Source organism: Trichechus manatus, unplaced genomic scaffold, assembly GCF_000243295.1.
Source record: "Trichechus manatus latirostris isolate Lorelei unplaced genomic scaffold, TriManLat1.0 scaffold00216, whole genome shotgun sequence".
NCBI lineage: Eukaryota > Metazoa > Chordata > Mammalia > Sirenia > Trichechidae > Trichechus > Trichechus manatus.
Window position 1 is genome coordinate 642,173 of NW_004444152.1, and position 17,425 is coordinate 659,597.

The 17,425-nt window shown below is 49.1% G+C and overlaps 1 protein-coding gene and 1 long non-coding RNA gene across 6 annotated transcripts; one reads left to right on the forward strand and one right to left on the reverse strand.

Annotated features, from left to right (window-relative positions):
- Window positions 1–1,076: 1,076 nt before the first annotated feature.
- LOC101359767 (carcinoembryonic antigen-related cell adhesion molecule 1-like) lies at window positions 1,077–16,981 on the forward strand. Of its 5 annotated transcripts, XM_023742682.1 has the most exons (9): window positions 1,077–1,245; window positions 2,181–2,543; window positions 6,511–6,789; window positions 7,186–7,440; window positions 10,280–10,403; window positions 14,159–14,211; window positions 14,575–14,606; window positions 15,139–15,174; window positions 15,475–16,981. In XM_023742682.1, the coding sequence occupies exons 1-9, from the start codon at window positions 1,182–1,184 to the stop codon at window positions 15,619–15,621; spliced, it is 1,353 nt and encodes a 450-aa protein (XP_023598450.1). In that variant the 5' UTR covers window positions 1,077–1,181; the 3' UTR covers window positions 15,622–16,981. The 5 variants fall into 5 exon arrangements, 4 of the variants coding, with proteins under 4 accessions (XP_023598450.1, XP_023598451.1, XP_023598453.1 ...); XR_002825937.1 differs by lacking the exon at window positions 10,280–10,403 and having other exon boundaries at window positions 1,096–1,245; window positions 15,475–15,527; XM_023742683.1 differs by lacking the exons at window positions 10,280–10,403; window positions 14,159–14,211; window positions 14,575–14,606; window positions 15,139–15,174; window positions 15,475–16,981 and adding an exon at window positions 7,818–10,252 and having other exon boundaries at window positions 1,095–1,245.
- Window positions 3,583–7,174, reverse strand: LOC111822831 (uncharacterized). The gene is made up of 2 exons (XR_002825938.1): window positions 6,887–7,174; window positions 3,583–5,205 (listed from the first exon to the last, which is right to left on the reverse strand). It is a non-coding gene; the product is annotated as an uncharacterized LOC111822831 (long non-coding RNA).
- Window positions 16,982–17,425: the final 444 nt, after the last annotated feature.

Sequence of the window (17,425 nt, forward strand, 5' to 3'; positions counted from 1 at the left end):
TATGATGTCCTTGATGTCATTCCACAACTCCTCTGGTCATTAGTGTTCAATGCATCAGCATCCCTGGTACAACACCTGATATTGGCAGTTATCTACCATACTGAAGGAGACCTGGTGGTGAAATGGTTAAGAGCTCAGGCTGCTAACCAAAATGTCGGCAGTTTGAATCCACCAGCTACTCCTTGGAAACCCTATGGGGAAGTTCTACTCTGTCCTGTAGGGTCTCGATGAGTCGGAATCAACTCGACGGCAACAGGTTAGTGCATTTGAGAACACTGGAAAGACCTGGGTGCCCAGTGGGTTTCTGTGTCAGATGGAAATCATCCCTGGGTTAGGGGACCCCAAGGGCTCCTTGTTTGGTGCTTGCAGACCCAAGACCAGAAACAGCGGAGGCCAACATTGATGCTGGTAAGTTGTCCTCTCAGGGAACAGGAGTCCCCAACAGCCTGGCTATTCAAAGTGTGGTCCACAGGCCAGTATGATCAGCATCACCTAAGAGCCTGTTAGATGCACTCTGAGATCCACATCACATCCACAGAGTCAGAATCTGCATTTAATAGGATCTTTAGACTCTCCCTGTGCACAGGAGAGGGTGAGAAGCCACACAGATCACTGGTTCTCAGTCCATCAGGGCACCATCAACATTACCTGCGCAGCTACTGAAGTAGCATTTCTAAGGCATCACCTGGACTCCTGGCTGTTTTATAAGACCCCACAGATGATTCTGATGCACAAGCAGGTGGAATTCCCTGTGACAAGAGTTCTTGATATCTTCCCTGGACTCCTGCTCTAAAGGGAAAAGCCAAATGGGGTTAAAGAGAACTGCAGGGGAGAGCTGACTGTGTGTGCACCCTGACCCAGAACTCTGGGAAATGCCCAGCCCAGGAGGCTGAGGCCCCTAGCGTTGTGCCCACCCCAACAATCGGGGTGTGCTGGAGGAGGATCAAGGCTGAGAAGGCAGAGGCAACGGCTGTTTCCAGGGAGCCTAAATGTAGACAGAAAGGAAAAGGAAAAGAAGGGAACTTAAGGGCCAGTTATGAAAGGGGAGGGCAGGAGAGAGTCTATCTAGGTGAGAACCCACCCCCAGCCCATGTGACCTGGGGAAGCTCCACCCTAGGAGGAGGCTCAGCCACAGAGGTGTCTTCTCCACAGAGGGAGCACAGAGCAGGCAGCAGAGACCCATGGAGCCTCCCTCAGCTACTCCCCGCAGAAGGCTCATCCACTGGCAGGGGTCCCTGCTCACAGGTGAGAGGGGAGGATTCCCTAGCATGGGGGAGGGTGGGAGAACAGAGACTGGCTGGGGTCTCCTGGGAGGACAAGTGTCTGGGATGTGACAGGTAGCTCCCTGTGGAGCTCCAGTGGAGAGAACACAAAAGAGGCAGGAAGGCCCAGCAACAGGAAGTGTCATTGAACTGGAATTGGTAAAAGGGAGTAAAACCACAATTGCTGCATGTTTTCCAAATTAATTATCTCTTAGCACAGCGGTTAAGAGCTCAGCTGCTAATAAAAATGTTGGCGCAGTTGGAATCCACCAGTGGCTCCTTGGAAACTGTATGGGGACGTTCTACTCTGTCCTACAGGGTTGCTATGAGTCAGAATAGACTAGAAGGCAACAGGCTTGGGGCAAACAATTGTGAAATACCTACCAATCTCAGAAATGGGCAAATAAACACCAGGACTTGGAGGGGCCCTAGGAACTTACACTGATTCATCCCCCAGGTATTTGCAGACCTGTCTAGGCACGAGGGGTGCAACGCACGAGACAAGTGTCTGCCCTCATGGAGCTCCCGTCTAGGGGAGAGGGAGACAGACAAGCAAATAAACCTGCATGGGACGTCAGGTGTTGGTAAGTGCCATGGAGGACACAGAGCAGGGAAAGGTCAGAAAATGAAGACAGAGGGTCTGCAGATGAAGTGTCAGGAAGGCAGCTCCCAAGGATGCCACTGAGTTTGAGCAGCGAGGGCAGTGAGTGAGTGAGTGAGTGAGCCGTACAGACGCCTGGGGGAGAGTATTAGAAAAAGGGGAAATAACAGTTTCCAAGGTGCTGAAGTAATGCTGACTTGGGAAGTACACAACCCCATGTCCAAGGGCTGAAAGAGACCTGCTCAGACAAGGGCCCCAACTTTCCATCCCAATACAATTGTCCAAATGCTGACTGATTTCTCTCTCTTCCCTCCTAGTCTCACTTTTAATCTTCTGGAGCCCATCCATCACAGCCCAACCCACCATTGAATCGGTGCCATTCAACGCTGCTGAAGGAAATGATGTTCTTCTACTTCTCCGCAATCCGCCAACAGATACTTTAATCTACATCTGGTACAAAGGGGAAAGTAGAGACCACAACAATAAAATTGCATCGTATCTAACAGGAGCTACTCAACCAAATGCTACAGGGCCTGCCCACAGTGGTCGGGAGACAATATACCCCAACGGGTCCCTGCTGTTCCAGAATGTCACCCTGGAGGACACAGGAATCTACACACTACAAATAACAAAGACAAATGGTGACAATGAGGCATTAGCTGGACAGATCCGTGTACACCGTAAGTAGTTCCTCTCTGACATCTGGGTGTGGGGTGGGGTTAATTCTACTTTAAAGACAAAGATTGACAGGCCTGGACCCTTTGCAGTGCCTATACCCCCCTCTGCATTCCGTACTTGGATTTTGAGCATTTAGATCAGAATCTCCTTCCTGAATCCAGACCCTGCAGACATTCACAGCAGAGAGGAGAGTCAGATGGGGAGTAACTCAGCAGGGGGAGATCACTTAGTCCACTCCCCCTGGGCGCCTTCCTGTGAACATGGTTCTGATTAAAGACCCTAGAAGTCAGACCCTGACCTGAGGGCCCCTGGTATCCTCACAGAGCAGATCAGCCCCAGGAAGTTCCTTCCCCAGGCCCTGTCCCAGGCCTCCAGACTCCAGGGGAACCTGGGGAGCCTGTAGCCAGAGTTGGATCTTGGCCTCCAGGACAGGTCTGACTGGGAGGAACAATTTACTGACTGCTGGAGTCCTGGAGCTCCTGCAGCTGTCACCAGCCAGGGCTGCACCCCAAGAGCTATTCTGGACAGCTGAGTCCTTCACCTGAGACTCAATTTGGAGACCACAGGTGGCAATGTGCTCCAGGCCATTACCTGACTGCCCTGGGGAATTTAGAAGTCCCCATAGGAAGGTCGGCATCCCCAGGAGGAAGGAAAAGGGAAGAAGATGCTACAGGCAGCTCCTTTCCCACCTGAGGGTGCCCTCTCCTTGAGGCAAACAATAATAGATGTCATTTATTTGGTTATTTGGGCCACTCCTCTGTACCCAGCTTTAGATCAGATAATTGTGAATATTTTATGGTTAATTCACAGACAACATTGCAAGCCAGATACCCCTTATCCTTTCTCTGATTTTATTGAGGGGAAACTGAGGCATGGAGAAAACAGTCACTAAATCAGGGTCACACAGACCATGATTGGCAGATCAGAGTCACACCAAGGTCTGTCTGCAGCCACAACCCTGAGCTTTCCTCCATCCCGGGTGGCCTTATTAGGGGTGTGGACCCTGACAGCAGCCACGGATTCAGCTCTTTTCTTCTTAGACATCCCCAGATCGAAGGAAGAGATTTTTGTTAGGGGAGGCAGGCGGTCAGAGCAAATGAATGATTAATCCGGTTTTGCTCTAGAACTAAATTACTTATATCAACAATCAGTCAGTGGCAAGCATGTCCAGGCCTCCACCCCAGAAAGCCAATCCACATGCTCCCTGCACTGGAGTGAAATCATTTATGTTTATTTATGTGCTGTGTGTCTCTCCCAGTGGAGCCTAAAGGAAAGGACTTTGCTATCTCACTCCCCACTGCACACCCTGCAACTAGCACAGACTCAACATGTAACAAACTCTCAATTACTCTTCGATAAAGGATGGAAGGAAGGAGGGAATGGAGTGGAAATGAATGAATGATCCATAATCTCTTCAGAGACTGGACCCTGCTTGAGATTCTCAGGCTGTTCAGCCACCCTGGCCTCCTGGCCTCCAGATGACTGAGACCCATTTTCCCTCCCTCTGACTGCCTGATCCTAAAGCTACCCCGGGAATTGGGTATCTTGATGACTCTGGTGCTGCTCAGAGGAGAGCGTTTCAGATGTGCTGGTCCTGCTTCTGGGTCACATGGGAGCTCTTGGATCTTTGGGTCTGTGAACTCATAAATGCCCACTGCTCACTGCCACGGGCATGTCTGGCTCTGTCTGTTCCTTCCATGTCCCTCATCTTCCTCCTCCTTCATTTCAGCCAGGACTGTCCTGCTCTTCAGAGCTTCCTCCAACACTTAACCCACCCCAGATACTGAGTGTCCCGTTCTCTTCCACCAACACTGTGGCCAGCCTCACCCTTCTCGGGAAACAGTAAAGGGCAAAGAAATCAGCCTAAGCAGCAGCCCCTGCAAGGACTCCACCACCAGCCAATGCACCCAAGTCCCCAGGAGAACAAGCTTCCACTGTGTCCCTGTCCAGGGCTCTTCTCCTCAGTGATGCTAACACATGGGACAGGCCATGCAGGATGGATATATACCTCCTTGATTCACTCTCTGCACTGATCCCACCAGGAGTGAAAGGCAGAGGGAACAGGTCTGTAGTCCCAAAGCATAGAGACACATTTTACCCATTTTACTCGTGATTCATGTCCTTGTCCTTGGTGTGAGGCTCACAGTCCCACAGTGGTTCTGAGACCTTTCTCCAGGGAGGAGCTTCCAGACCATGTACTGTTGACTAGGTTTACTCTCTATTCCACAGGAATGTGTGTTCCTCATCACAGCACCATGGTCATGACATGGGGTCCTCTCAAATGGGAGATGCATGAGCCACTGTCACTTCAGTTACTATCACCGTGGCTGACAACCAGGCTTCCTCCTGGTCTCCCCAAGTGTTATTCTGCTCATGACACCCTGTCTCCAGGGCAGGCTGCCCCATCTCCTTAGGTTTAAGGATAATGACAAGTCCCATCCTTAACCATCTCCAGGAAATCCTTGAAAAAAGAGGCCTCAGAGAAGCTACAACTGGGCTGGGCAACGTAGAATGGTGCAGCTAGAGGGACCTCAGCAAGTGTAGGTTCCAGGTGAGGACACCGAGGTTGGTCAGGCAGTCAGCTCATTGGTCTGATCAAACTTTAGTTGTTTTTATCGTTGTGTTGTTGTTTTGTAGTTGTTTTCATGGCATCACTCATGAGGTCTAAAGAGAAGAAAGGAAGCATTCCATGGGCCTCTGTCAAGACTCCTCCGCATTGTGCCCAACTCTCCTTGAGGAATCAGTGACAGGGACCTCTTTTCTAAGTTGACTAACAGAACACATAATTCCTACGAATGTGATGTTTCCTCCTCTTATATTGAGACACTTCAGAATTCCCTCTGATCAATTTTGTCCCCTTAGCAGGATCACCTGTCTCTCCCCACCCAGAACAGACTTCAGCATTTTCCTTTGATCACAATGTGATCCTTGCTGGACTTCAGAGCCTGGCCTAAGATCTTCTAGTGTTCTCCAGAGAAATATTCCCTCAGACAATTGGCCTCAGATCTTTGAGCCATTAATAATAATTTAAATGTTTAATAAAATTTATATCCATAGCCACTAAACACAAATGGTCCATGAGGCCAGACCCTCAGCAAGTTAATGCTCCCTCTATTTTCCACTAGTAACCCCTCTGAATCTGAAACCATTCACATGTATTTCAGGAAAGATAAACGTGGTCCTCACTTGCCCTAAGCCATGGGAGAAGGGACACTAAAGACCAAGGAGAGAACGTGGTTCTGCTTCCAAACCCAGCCAGCTCCTGCCTGTTCCCTCACTCTTTCCTATAGCATTCCTTGGACTTGGCTCTGTCTTTTATGGGGTCATGGCATCTCGTCAGTCACCATCAAACACCAGAAAGAACTGCCCCCTATCTTGTGGCCCCACGGCCTGACCACTGGACTTGCTACTCATCTCCCTGAGTGTAATTTCTGCTCATGACACCCAGTCTCCAGGCCAGGCTGCCCCATAATCCTCAGGTTTAAAGGCAATTAGAAGTTCCATCATTGCTCACATCTAGGGTATCTTTGAGCAAGAAGTGTTGTTTCAGAGAAAAACACACCTGATCTGGGCAATGCAGAACTGTGCAGCTGAAGGGACCTCAGCAAGCACAAGTTCCAGGTGAGGAAACTAAGTTCAGGCAGGCAGTCAGCTGGTCAGGGAAGAGCCCAGGAAAGACCGTGTGTGATCTCTGATCCCCAGTCCTGTGACTTTCCATGACCAAGCGCTGCTACTTAATTAACATTTGAGAAACTCCATGCTTTTTCCAGTGACAGAATAAGGCAGGTGGGCCTTACATTCTCTGAGCACTCAAATTGTCAGGCATTTATATTGTAATACAAAGACCTGCTTTATATTTTAAAGATTCCAGGTTGACTGAGAGATATGCAATGCCAATTCTGATTGAAAGATGCCTTTGCAGGAATCAAAGATACTAAGTGGGATAATCTTCTCTCTGTTATCTGACAGCGGAGTTACCCAAACCCTTCATCACCAGCAACAGCTCCAACCCCGTGGAGGACCAGGACTCTGTAACATTAACTTGTGACCCTGAGACTCAGAACACAACCTACCAGTGGTTGATAAACCATCAGAGCCTCCCAGACAGGGCCAGGCTAGAGCTGTCCACAGACAACAGGATTCTCACTATACACAATGTCACAAGGAATGACAAAGGACCCTATGAGTGTGAAACCTGGAACCCAGTGAATGCCCGCCGCAGTGACCCATTCATCCTGAATGTTCTCTGTGAGTAACTTCTGCTCCCACATGGCACAGGCTGCCAGCCCACATCCACACTTTCAGAGCCAGGCCACATCAGTCCTCTAGGTCCAAGTACACTAACCTTCAGCCCCTGGACACCTGGGCTGGCCATGACATCCTTTCCCAGGCAAATCTGCGTTGATCTTGCCATGGTGCCAGATGAGGAGGGGAGGGGCTGCTCCTGTATTGAGATGCTTATGGTCAGCACCTGGAATGGGAGAAACCAGTTGATGGTCTCAGATCAGGCTCAGAGAAGTCAGGGGGTTATGGTGTAGGACTTTTTAAAACAAGGCTCAGAGGGAAGCTGTGGCCCTTATCAGTCCAGGAGCTTCCCCTTCCCTCTGGTTACATCACAACATGGCTTTATTCTGTTTGCTCCAGATGGCCCGGACACCCCCACCATTTCCCCCTCAGACTGGCATTACCCTCCAGGGGCCAACCTCACTCTCTCCTGCAACGCGACCTCCAACCCACCTGCACAGTATTCTTGGCTCATCAATGGAAACTACTTGCAATCCACACAAGTGCTCTTTATCCCCAACGTCACTGTGAGTGATGGTGGAAACTATACCTGCCATGTCCATAGCAATGCCACTGGCCTCAGCAGAACCACAGTCAAGACTATCACAGTCTCTGGTAAGTGGCTCCCTGGAACATCAGCACTGGGCTCTGGGGTGGGGGTCAGTTTGGTTTTTCTGAAAAAATTCTGGAAGAAGCTCTTTTCCCATCTGTGTCCCCAAGTCACACACAAATCCCAAAATCTGTCCCTGAGCCCTCCCAGTACATCCCTGGAGACTGTTCCCTCCTCTTACTCTTCATATTTCTCAGAGCAGACCTTGGGTCCAGCTTGGAATGTGGGGAGGGGACCCTCTCAGGCCCAGAAAGCCCCGTGGAATGGGAGGGGGCTTCAGAGTGGGGGAGGAAAGAAGTGCCCTCAAGGTCAAGTGTTCTCTCTGTACTAACTTGTCACTTTCTTTCATCTGTTTTCTTTCACTGACTCCATGTGCTACAAGGAACATACAAGTCTTTGAACAGGCTCATGTGTTTTCCCAAATGAGAGGATGAAACAACCTCCTATGGGGTGGTGGCAGGATGGAGCTCTGCCTCTCTGCTCTGTCCCCTGCAACCCCGCGCACCAGCCCTGTTCTGACACCATCTGTGGTCGGAGCGGGGAGTGCGGAGCAGGTTCAGGTGTGCTGTGTCCTAATCTTGCTAAAACATGCAGCCCACGGACACCAGAGCCACGCCAGATCAGGCTGCAAGGACATGGGGAAAGTGCCAGCTTCAGGGCAGAGGCATCCAAGCCTGTGACCTGGCTCTAAAGTCACAGCTGTATCCCCTGTGTGACACTGGCACAGATGTTACACAAAGGAGAACAATGCGTCATGAATCCTACTTGGAAAACTAGGCAGATTCACCCATGAAGTCTCTTCATGGGAGGGAAGGGGCAGGGCCAAAAGTATGTTCAGTAAAACCTGCGAAAGCAGGAACCTGTGTAAGGCAGAAACCTGTCAGAGAAGGAAAACTCAAATATTTTCCACTGATAGAGAACAATAGAAAAGTGGTAAAACTGCACCCTGTCAAAGGCAAGAAACTGCCAAGACCCGGAAAAGCAAGGCAGTCCCGCTGGGTTCTGGCTGCAGTTTACAGAGAGGGCTGAGGCTACCTGACTTTGTTGAAACATAACCACTTCCCTCTAAAGTTTCCCTCACGTGATAGTCCATGCATAGACTGAAAGCAAAAGCTTTTTCAGATTGAGAAATCCTTTAGAGTGGAACCTTTTTGTTTCTAAGATGGTGAAGAATGGGATGGCTCTGCTTACTGCCTCATATAATATTTAACAAAAAGGAAACACCTTTCTTTCCATATGTGAAGCTGCCCTGCCCCAGCAATAGACAGGGCTGGCAGCCTGCCCTTCCCCTCCCACCCCACCCCCACAGAACCGTCTACTAGAGAGGGGCCTGATCTCTTCCACAGTCGCAGGAGGCCCTAGGAAAGGGTCACATGAATATCTAGAGAAGAAAAATTTGCCTGATGACGAGGTGGATGGACACGTGGGCTGGGAAGAGGTCCCAGTGCTGATACATCAAGAAGTCAGGGTGCTGCACCTATTTCCTAGTGAGGGGAGGAAACACCCTGTCCTCACAGAATAGCACCTGGACAGAGACATGACCTCTGCTGAGGGTTAGAACCACCCTCTGGGTCACCTTTCCGGCTCACTGTGGGGCCTGCATACTGGCTGAGATCTCTTAGGAAGAGGACTGATTGCAGCCCCAGGCCTCCTTTCACAGTCACCTCCTCTGTTTCTGCACAGAGTCAGCGACAAAGCCCTCCATCTGAACTAGCAACACCACAGTCACAGAACATGAGGGCCCCGTGACCCTGATCTGCCTCACCAAACACACTGGAATCTCCATCCTGTGGGTCTTCCAAGGGCAGATCTTGCAGCTTATGGAGAGGATAACGCTGTCCCAGGGCAAAAGCTCCCTTACCATAGACCCTGTCAAGAGGGAGGATGCTGGCGAGTACCAGTGTGAGGTCTCCAACCTGGTCAGTTCCAGCAAAAGTGACCCCCTCATCCTGACTGTGAAAACTGAGTGACTCCTCATCCCCTCCTCTGAGTTATAAAATTATAAATCTTAATTTTCTTATTTGTATCCTAGTGGTTATGATGCACTTTATAGAGTAGTTGTGAATAGGCAATGGAATGACTGGAAAAACCTTAGACAATTGTATTGTGACACTAAGTGTCCCAAAAAGTGAACATTGTCATGTTGTTGGCACAAAGTCACGTTCACCTCCTGTCCTACCACTGTGGTCTCAGTTGCACCCTCTCCACAGTAGAAGTGACATGGCTCCCTCCCAGGATGGGCAGTGCCTGTGTGCGATGTGGGGGGCTCAGAGCACTCCCAGCACATGATCAGCTCTCAGGAACCACACCTCCATCACTCCTCCAGTGGAAGGTGAGGGAAGGCACCTGGAGTTCACCATGGCAAAGGAAATAGACAAGAGGACATTCATGTGATGATAATACACAGACAAAATGTACTTGACATTGTAATCCACCCATGAGGTCCCTGCCCAGAGGTGGGGAGAGGAGTTGGAGAGCCCAGGGCCTGAGAACAAGGCACAACCTCTGAGGGAAAGGGGCAGTCTTGGGGAAGATTCCCATCCCACCAACAGACCCCACACCACCTCAGCTCTCCTGGTTAACATCTTCCTAAGTGCTGAGTGTGATTCAGGGCTCAGGACCTCGAGGTCTCTGCAGGGAGAGGGCTCCCCATTACTGACATACATCATAGACAGGCATTGGCAAAGCGAAGGTCTCTCCCCACAAGGTGTCATCATTGCCTAGAAAAGATGCACGCAGTACCACCTGCTCCTGGAGACACAGCACCGGCTGAATCACAATGGGGCGAACCCCAAAGCCACAGAGGATGAATCTCAGCCTTCTGTCCACCTCTGCCCACTGCAGATGATGGGTCTGAAGGAGCCTGGAACATCTCTGCTGGGGCCATCACGGGCATCGTGACTGCCATCCTGGTCGGGATGGCTGTGGTGACCACTCTGGGGTGTTTCCTCCTCACCAGGACTAGGGGGTAAGATGGCACATCCCCACCTCATCTACCCAGGCCTCATCTTCGGAACCTGGGCCTGGCTCTCCACACCACCCCTAATTCCCCCGAGGATCCTCCCCTCTAGTTCTATCTGGACTCCAGCCTCACTGTGTGCTTACAGTCCCTTCATCTATAAATTGTTGTTGTTGTTAGGTGCCATTGAGTCAGTTCTGACTCACAGCGACCCTATGTACAACAGAACAAAACACTGCCCTGTCCTGCACCCATTGTTGCAGCCACTGTGTCAATCCATCTCGTTGAGGGTCTGCCTCTTTCTCCCTTACCCTCTACTTTACTAAGCATGATATCCTTCTCCAGGGACTGGTCCCTCCTGACAACATGTCCAAAGTATGTAAGACATAGTCTGACCACCCTTGCTTCTAAGGAGCATTCTGGTGGTACTTCTTCCAAGACAGATATGTTTGTTCTTTTGGCAGTCCAGGGTATATTCAATATTCTTCACCAGCACCACAATTCAAAGGTGTCAATTCTTCTTCAGTCTTCCTTATTCATCGTCCAGCTCTCACATGCATATGAGACAATTGAAAACACTGTAGCTTGGGTCAGGCCCACCTTAGTCTTTAAGATGACATCTTTGCTTTTTAACACTTAAAAGAGATCTTTTGCAGCAGATTTGCCCAATGCAATGCGTCATTTGATTTCTTGATTGCTGCTTCCGTGGGTGTTGATTGTGGATCCAAGTAAAATGAAATCCTTGACAACCTCAATCTTTTCTCCATTTGTCATGATGTTGCTTATTGGTCCAGTTGTGAGGATTTTTGTTTTCTTTATGTTGTGGTGTAATCCATTGTGAAGGCTGTGGTCTTTGATCTTCATCAGTAAGTGCTTCAAGTCCTCTTCACTTTCAGCAAGTAAGATTGTGACATCTGCATAATGCAGGTTGTTAATGAATCGTCCTCCAATCCTGATACCCTGTTCTTCGTCATATAGCCCAGCTTCTTGGATTATCTGCTCAGCATACAGATTGAATAGATATACTGAAAGGATAGAAACCTGACACACACCTTTCCTGACTTTAAACCACGCAGTATCTCCTTGTTCTGTTCTAATGACTACCTCTTGATCTATGTACAATTTCCTCATGAGCACAATTAAGTGTTCTGGAATACCCATTCTTAGCAATGTTATCCATAATTTTGTATGATCCACAAGTCAAATCCCTTTGCAGAGTCAATAAAACACAGGTAAACATCTTCCTGGTATTCTCTGCTTTCAGCCAGGATCCATCTGACGTCAGCAATGATATCCCTGGTTCCACGTCCTCTTCTGAATCTGGCTTGAATTTTTGGCAGTTCCCAGTCGATGTACTACTGCAGCCGCTTTTGAATGATCTTCAGGAAAATTTTCTTTGTGTAATATTAATAATATTGTTCAATAATTTCCACATTCTGTTGGATCACCTTCCTTAGGAATAGGCATAAGTATGGATCTCTTTCAGTCAACTGGCCAGGTAGCTGTCTTCCAAATTTCTTGGCAGAGATGAGTGAGCACTTCCAGCACTGCATCTGTTTGTTGAAACATCTCAGTTGGTATTCCATCCATTCCTGAAGCCTTGTTTTTCGCCAATGCCTTCAGTGCAGCTTGGACTTCTTCCTTCCGTACCATCAGTTCCTGATCACATTCTACCTCCTGAAACGGTTGAACATCTACAGTTCTTTTTGGTGCAGTGACTCTGTGTATTCCTTCCATCTTATTTTGATGCTTCCTGTGTCACTTAATATTTTTCCCTTAGAATGCTTCAATATTGCAACTCCAGGCTTGAATTTTTTCTTCAGTTCTTTCAGCTTGAGAAATGCCGAGCTTGTTCTTCCCTTTTGGTTTTCTATCTCCAGGTCTTTGCTCATGTCATTATAATATTTCACTTTGTCTTCTGGAGCTACCCTTTGAAATCTTCTGTTTAGCTCTTATACTTCATCATTTCTTCCTTTTGCTTTAGCAAGAGCGAGTTTCAGAGTCTCTTCTGACATCCATTTTGGTCTTTTCTTTCTCTCTTGTCTTTTTAATGACCTCTTGCCTTCTTCATGTATGATGTCCTTGATGTCTTTCCACAACTTGTCTGGTCTTAAGTCATTAGTGTTCAAGCATCATATCTATTCTTGAGATGGTCTCTTAATTCAGGTGGGATATACTCAAGGCCGTACTTTGGCTCTTGTGGACTTGTTCTAATTTTCTTCAGTTTCAACTTGAACTTGCATATGAGCAATTGACGGTCTGTTCCTCAGTCAGTCCTGGCCTTGTTCTGACTGATGATATTGAGCTTTTCCATCGTCTCTTTCCACAGATGTAGTTGATTTGATTCCTGTGTATTCCATCTGGCGACGTCCACATATATAGTCGCCATTTATGTTGTTGAGAGAAGGTATTTGCAATGAAGAAATTGGTCTTGCAAAATTCTGTCATGCAATCTCCAGTATTGTTTGTATCACCAAGGCCGCATTTTGCAACTACCAGTCTTTCTTCTTTGTTTCCAGCTTTCGCATTCCAATCACCAGTCATTATCAATGCATCCTGATTGCATGTTCAATCAGTTTCAGACCACAGAAGCTGGTAAAAATCTTCGGTTTCTTCAACTTTGGCCTTAGTGGTTGGTGCGTAAATGTGAATAATAGTCGTATTAACTGGTCTTCCTTGTAGGTATATGGGTATTATCCTATTACTGACAGCATTGTTCTTCAAGATAGATCTTGAAATGTTCTTTTTGATGATGAATGCAATGCCATTCCTCTTCAATTTGTCATTCCTGGCGTAGTAGACCATAGGATAGTCCAATTCAAAATGGCCAATCAGTCCATTTCAGCTCACTGATGCCTAGGATACTGACGTTTATGCGTTGCATTTCATTTTTGACGATTTCCAATGTTCCTAGATTCACACTTTGTACCTTCCACGTTCCAATTATTAATGGATGTTTGCAGCTGTTTCTTCTCATTTTGAGTCATGCCACATCACCAGATGAAGGTCCTGAAAGCTTGACTCCATCCACATCATTAAGATCAACTCTACTTTGAAGAGGCTGTTCTTCCCCAGTCTTATTTTGAGTGACTTCCAACCTGAGGCGCTCATCTTCCAGCACTACATTAGACAATGTTCTGCTGCCATTCATAAGGTTTTCACTGGCTAATTCTCTTCAGAAGTAGATGGGTCCTTCTTCCTAGTCTGTCTTAGTCTGGAAGCTTAAACTGAAACCTGTCCACTGTGGTTGACCCTGCTGGTATTTGAAAACTGGTGGCATAGCTTCCAGCATCACAGTAACACGCAAGCCCCCACAGGAGGACAAACTCACAGACACGTGTGAGAATCTATAAATTAGGGACAATTATGGCCCCACCCCTCAGTGTGGTCCTAGTTCATTCACACAGCAAACCAACAGTGGTTTCTAGGAGGTAGTTAGTGCTCAGTGAACAGCACCTCTTATTGTTTGTTCAAACCTAACCCGATCAGTGGAAATTCCTTTCTTGTGTTCTGGGTCCTTTCTGATCAGCTTTCTCCTGGGCTGGCATCTGCCTGAGGATCCTTTCTCTCTGGGCCCAGGGCAGATGTGGCTTCTTAAGGCCTCTCCTCAGTGCCTCCTCTGGCGCTCCTCTCCCACCACCACAGTGATAGAGAGTGGACTTCTCCACTTCCTATTGGAAATGGGGTCCCCTCATTGTCCTCTGTCCTGACCCAAACACTGTGACCTCCCCCTGGATCCTCACCAATAACCTGACCTTTCCTAGGGCTAGCGGCCAGAGTGACCTTGGACATCAGCAGCCCCTAACATCTACCCCCGGTGAGTGCACATTCAGCCTGGAGAGCTGGGTGCCCCAAGCCCTCCTCACAGTTTCCATTCCTTCCCACCACCCTAGAGGCTCTCACCTTTGCCTATGGCTTCAGGGAAAGAGGCACAGAACCTTCAGGACAGAGGGCTTCAGAGTGGCCATGTCGGTCCTGATCTGTGGGGTCTGGGGCCAGGGCCACTCCTCAGCCTCCCTTGCTTCCTTTTGGCCCCTAAAATGGCCCAAGAGCCTCTCTCCAGGAGATGCTCCCTCTACCCTGGGTCTCTAGGGGCTGAGGGCCTACCAGCACCTCCTCCTCTGAGGGGTTCTAAGCTCCTTTACACCCCTGAGTACTAACTTCTGTCTCTGCTCCCCAGGTCATGGTCAATCTGACAGCTCTGCCTCCCCGGTAAGCTCATCCCCTTCCCACCCTTCACTGGGGGTCCCAAATATGCAGGCTCTGGGCAGGGGGACTGGCCAACCCCTCATGCAGCACAGACTCACCACTTTTCCAGAAAAGCCAGGACAGAGTTTGCCTCATCTTGGCTGGGAGCTGGGCCTCCCTTCAGGGATAGGGACAACCCCACACCCTGACCTGAGCCCACCTTATGTCCACTCAATTGTCTTAAGAGAGGACCTGCAGTCCAGCAAGGAACACAGAGCACCCTGGGAGCAGCAGTCAGTGCTCCCGGGATAACAAGGGTGAGGTGGGGATGCAGCAGGAAGGGGTGGGGTGTTCTGTTACAGGCTGAGGGACTGATGCTCAGAGGGCAAAAGTTGTCACTCCTGATGAAAAGTGACCTAAAGACCCAGAGGGATGAGCTCTGGGCTATCAGGACAAGAACCTTCCACTATAGGGCCCTGGCACCTGCTCACATGGACCTCTGACCTAACAAACCCTTCTGTGCCTGTCCTTGATGTCTTCTCTATGTCTCACCCAGGCCCCCGGCATGGCTCCAGCTGTTCCCATTTATGAGGTGAGTGTGGACCATGAATGTGCTGGTCCCACAGGCCCTTGGAAGACCAGGACCTGCCCTACCCCATGTCTGGCTATTATTTGAATTCAGGAAACAACAGCAAAGAGGGGAGCAGTGGTGATGAGCAGCGGGTGGGGGCCTGGGAGCAGGAACCTTCCTGAGTAAAGCCAGCCCCTGAACAGAGAAGATCTGTGTGGGACCCAGAGCCAGCGAGAAGTTGCAACATGTTTTGAGAAGGTTATAAGAGGGTCAGAGGCCTCTTCTTCTTCTCCTTTTTTTTTTTTTTTTTTTTCTTTACAGCAATTACTAAAGCCTGACACAAACATTTACTGCCAGCTCCACCCAAAAGCAGAAGTAGCTCCTCAGTTACCTCCTGGAACTGCTCCTTATGGGCTGAGAAGAGGGGCCACCTCAGATCCCAAATCCTGGGGAAAGGGCAGGAGCTGAGCAAGATTATCAGCTCTGAGCCCTGAGGAGACCTGAGAGCTGGGGTGGAGGAGGGTCCGTTCTAGATTCCTGGAGACTCAGAACGGCTACCATGGGCTCAGGCAGGACCAGGACAAAGGAGTCCCATCCCTCCCCCACCAGAAAGTGGGAGACTTCCAGGAAAAGTAAAGCTGCGACCCACCGTGGATTATCCAGAAAAGATCTGAATAAAGAGAACCGTTTCCCCTCATTTTCTCTCCTTCTGCTCATGGGAACTTCCTCTCAGCATAAACTCACTTGAAACTCCGTGTCCATTCTCGCCTGGATCATACTGGGAAATATTATCTCTAAGTTACCCCAACCCCTTTTTCTGTTCTGTAGTAACTAAGATTTAGAGGCGGATGAGGATGTGAGCATGTTCACAGGAAAGGGTGATTTTCACAAAAGCCAGGCTCAGCCAGGTGAGCAATGCATGGTACTCACACTGCCGCGGGACAAGGGACCCTGGATAGCTTCCAGCGTTTGCCCCTCTGGGAACACAGGTAGCACAGGAAATGGGGCCATCTGAAGTCCACACAAAGATGACCATGAAGGAGCAACCATGGACAGTGGTGGACACATCATGGACATGTCCTCTTCTCAGCTCCTGGTGTCCTTGCCCTCCTGTCCTCTTCAACCCAGGCCAAGTGGGCCCTGTCTGACACACTGTCCTTCACAAATGAACCCACCTATCCCCAAACCCAGTATCTAGTCTCCCCAGCCAGCACCACTGGCTTTCTCCTCTGTCCCAAAGGCCAGCCCTCAGAGCGTCTTTATCTCTGAGGGGGTGGGCAAGACAGAGAGGGACTGTAGGAGAAACCAACACAGGGAAGGACCCAGATTCAGGACTTCAGCAAGGTCCTTATAGGCACTGCCACGAACTCTAGACCACACTTCCTGTTTGTTTTGGAAACAAAATTTGGTCCATTTGCTAAAGCACGAAACCCACAGATCACAAGTCTGTTCTGCCACTGCCCAAGTGTTACCTGTCATGAGGTGAAGGTGATAAAAATATAAAAGTAACCATACCATGATTTAGCCCTAAGTGACTCTTAGCCAACATGCATGCATCATTGGATTGGAAAATGACCCCTCTCAGGGCTTTTTAACATCACTTTCACCACAAACCACACATGGTCAGCATGGACTTGGCTGTTGTTACTGTGGCGTCAGTTACAGCACATTCACTGATCTGAGGGATGGAGATGGAGTCCTGTCCACACTCTCTCCAGCCCCTCTCATCCCCTTCCTTGTTAATAAAGCTCAGTTGTGAAGAAGAAAGAAAACATACAAAAATTCAGAAATCAACAATAATTCATGACCGTCAGCACCACGGACAGTGTGTCTGTGATGCTCACTCCCAGGTGCTGCACCAGATAGGACGCCATGAGAAGTGACTGTTGGTAGGGTTTCCCATCTCTATTCCACAGAAGAAATATGCAATAAGGGAGACTATTACTGCATGGAAAACCCCAACTATTTCCTGATTTATGAATTCGGGACTCCTTGTACATGTCTGGACCTTAGGGTTGTAGGTACATCTTTTGCAACATCCTGCATGGCCGATTGCTGCACTCAGACTGCTGCCTCAGGGAGGCTGAGAGTCTGCTCCGGCCTCACAGTAAGTCTCCCTGCCCTGAGACTTGGGCCTCTCTGACTGCAACAAGGGGAGAACCTTCCATGATTCACTTCTGAGCCCGGTGCCTGACATTAGAACCACAGCCCATCACCCAGCCTGGAGCCCCTGAGCACAGAAGTCCTGCGCCACCCCCGCCCCCAAAGTGGC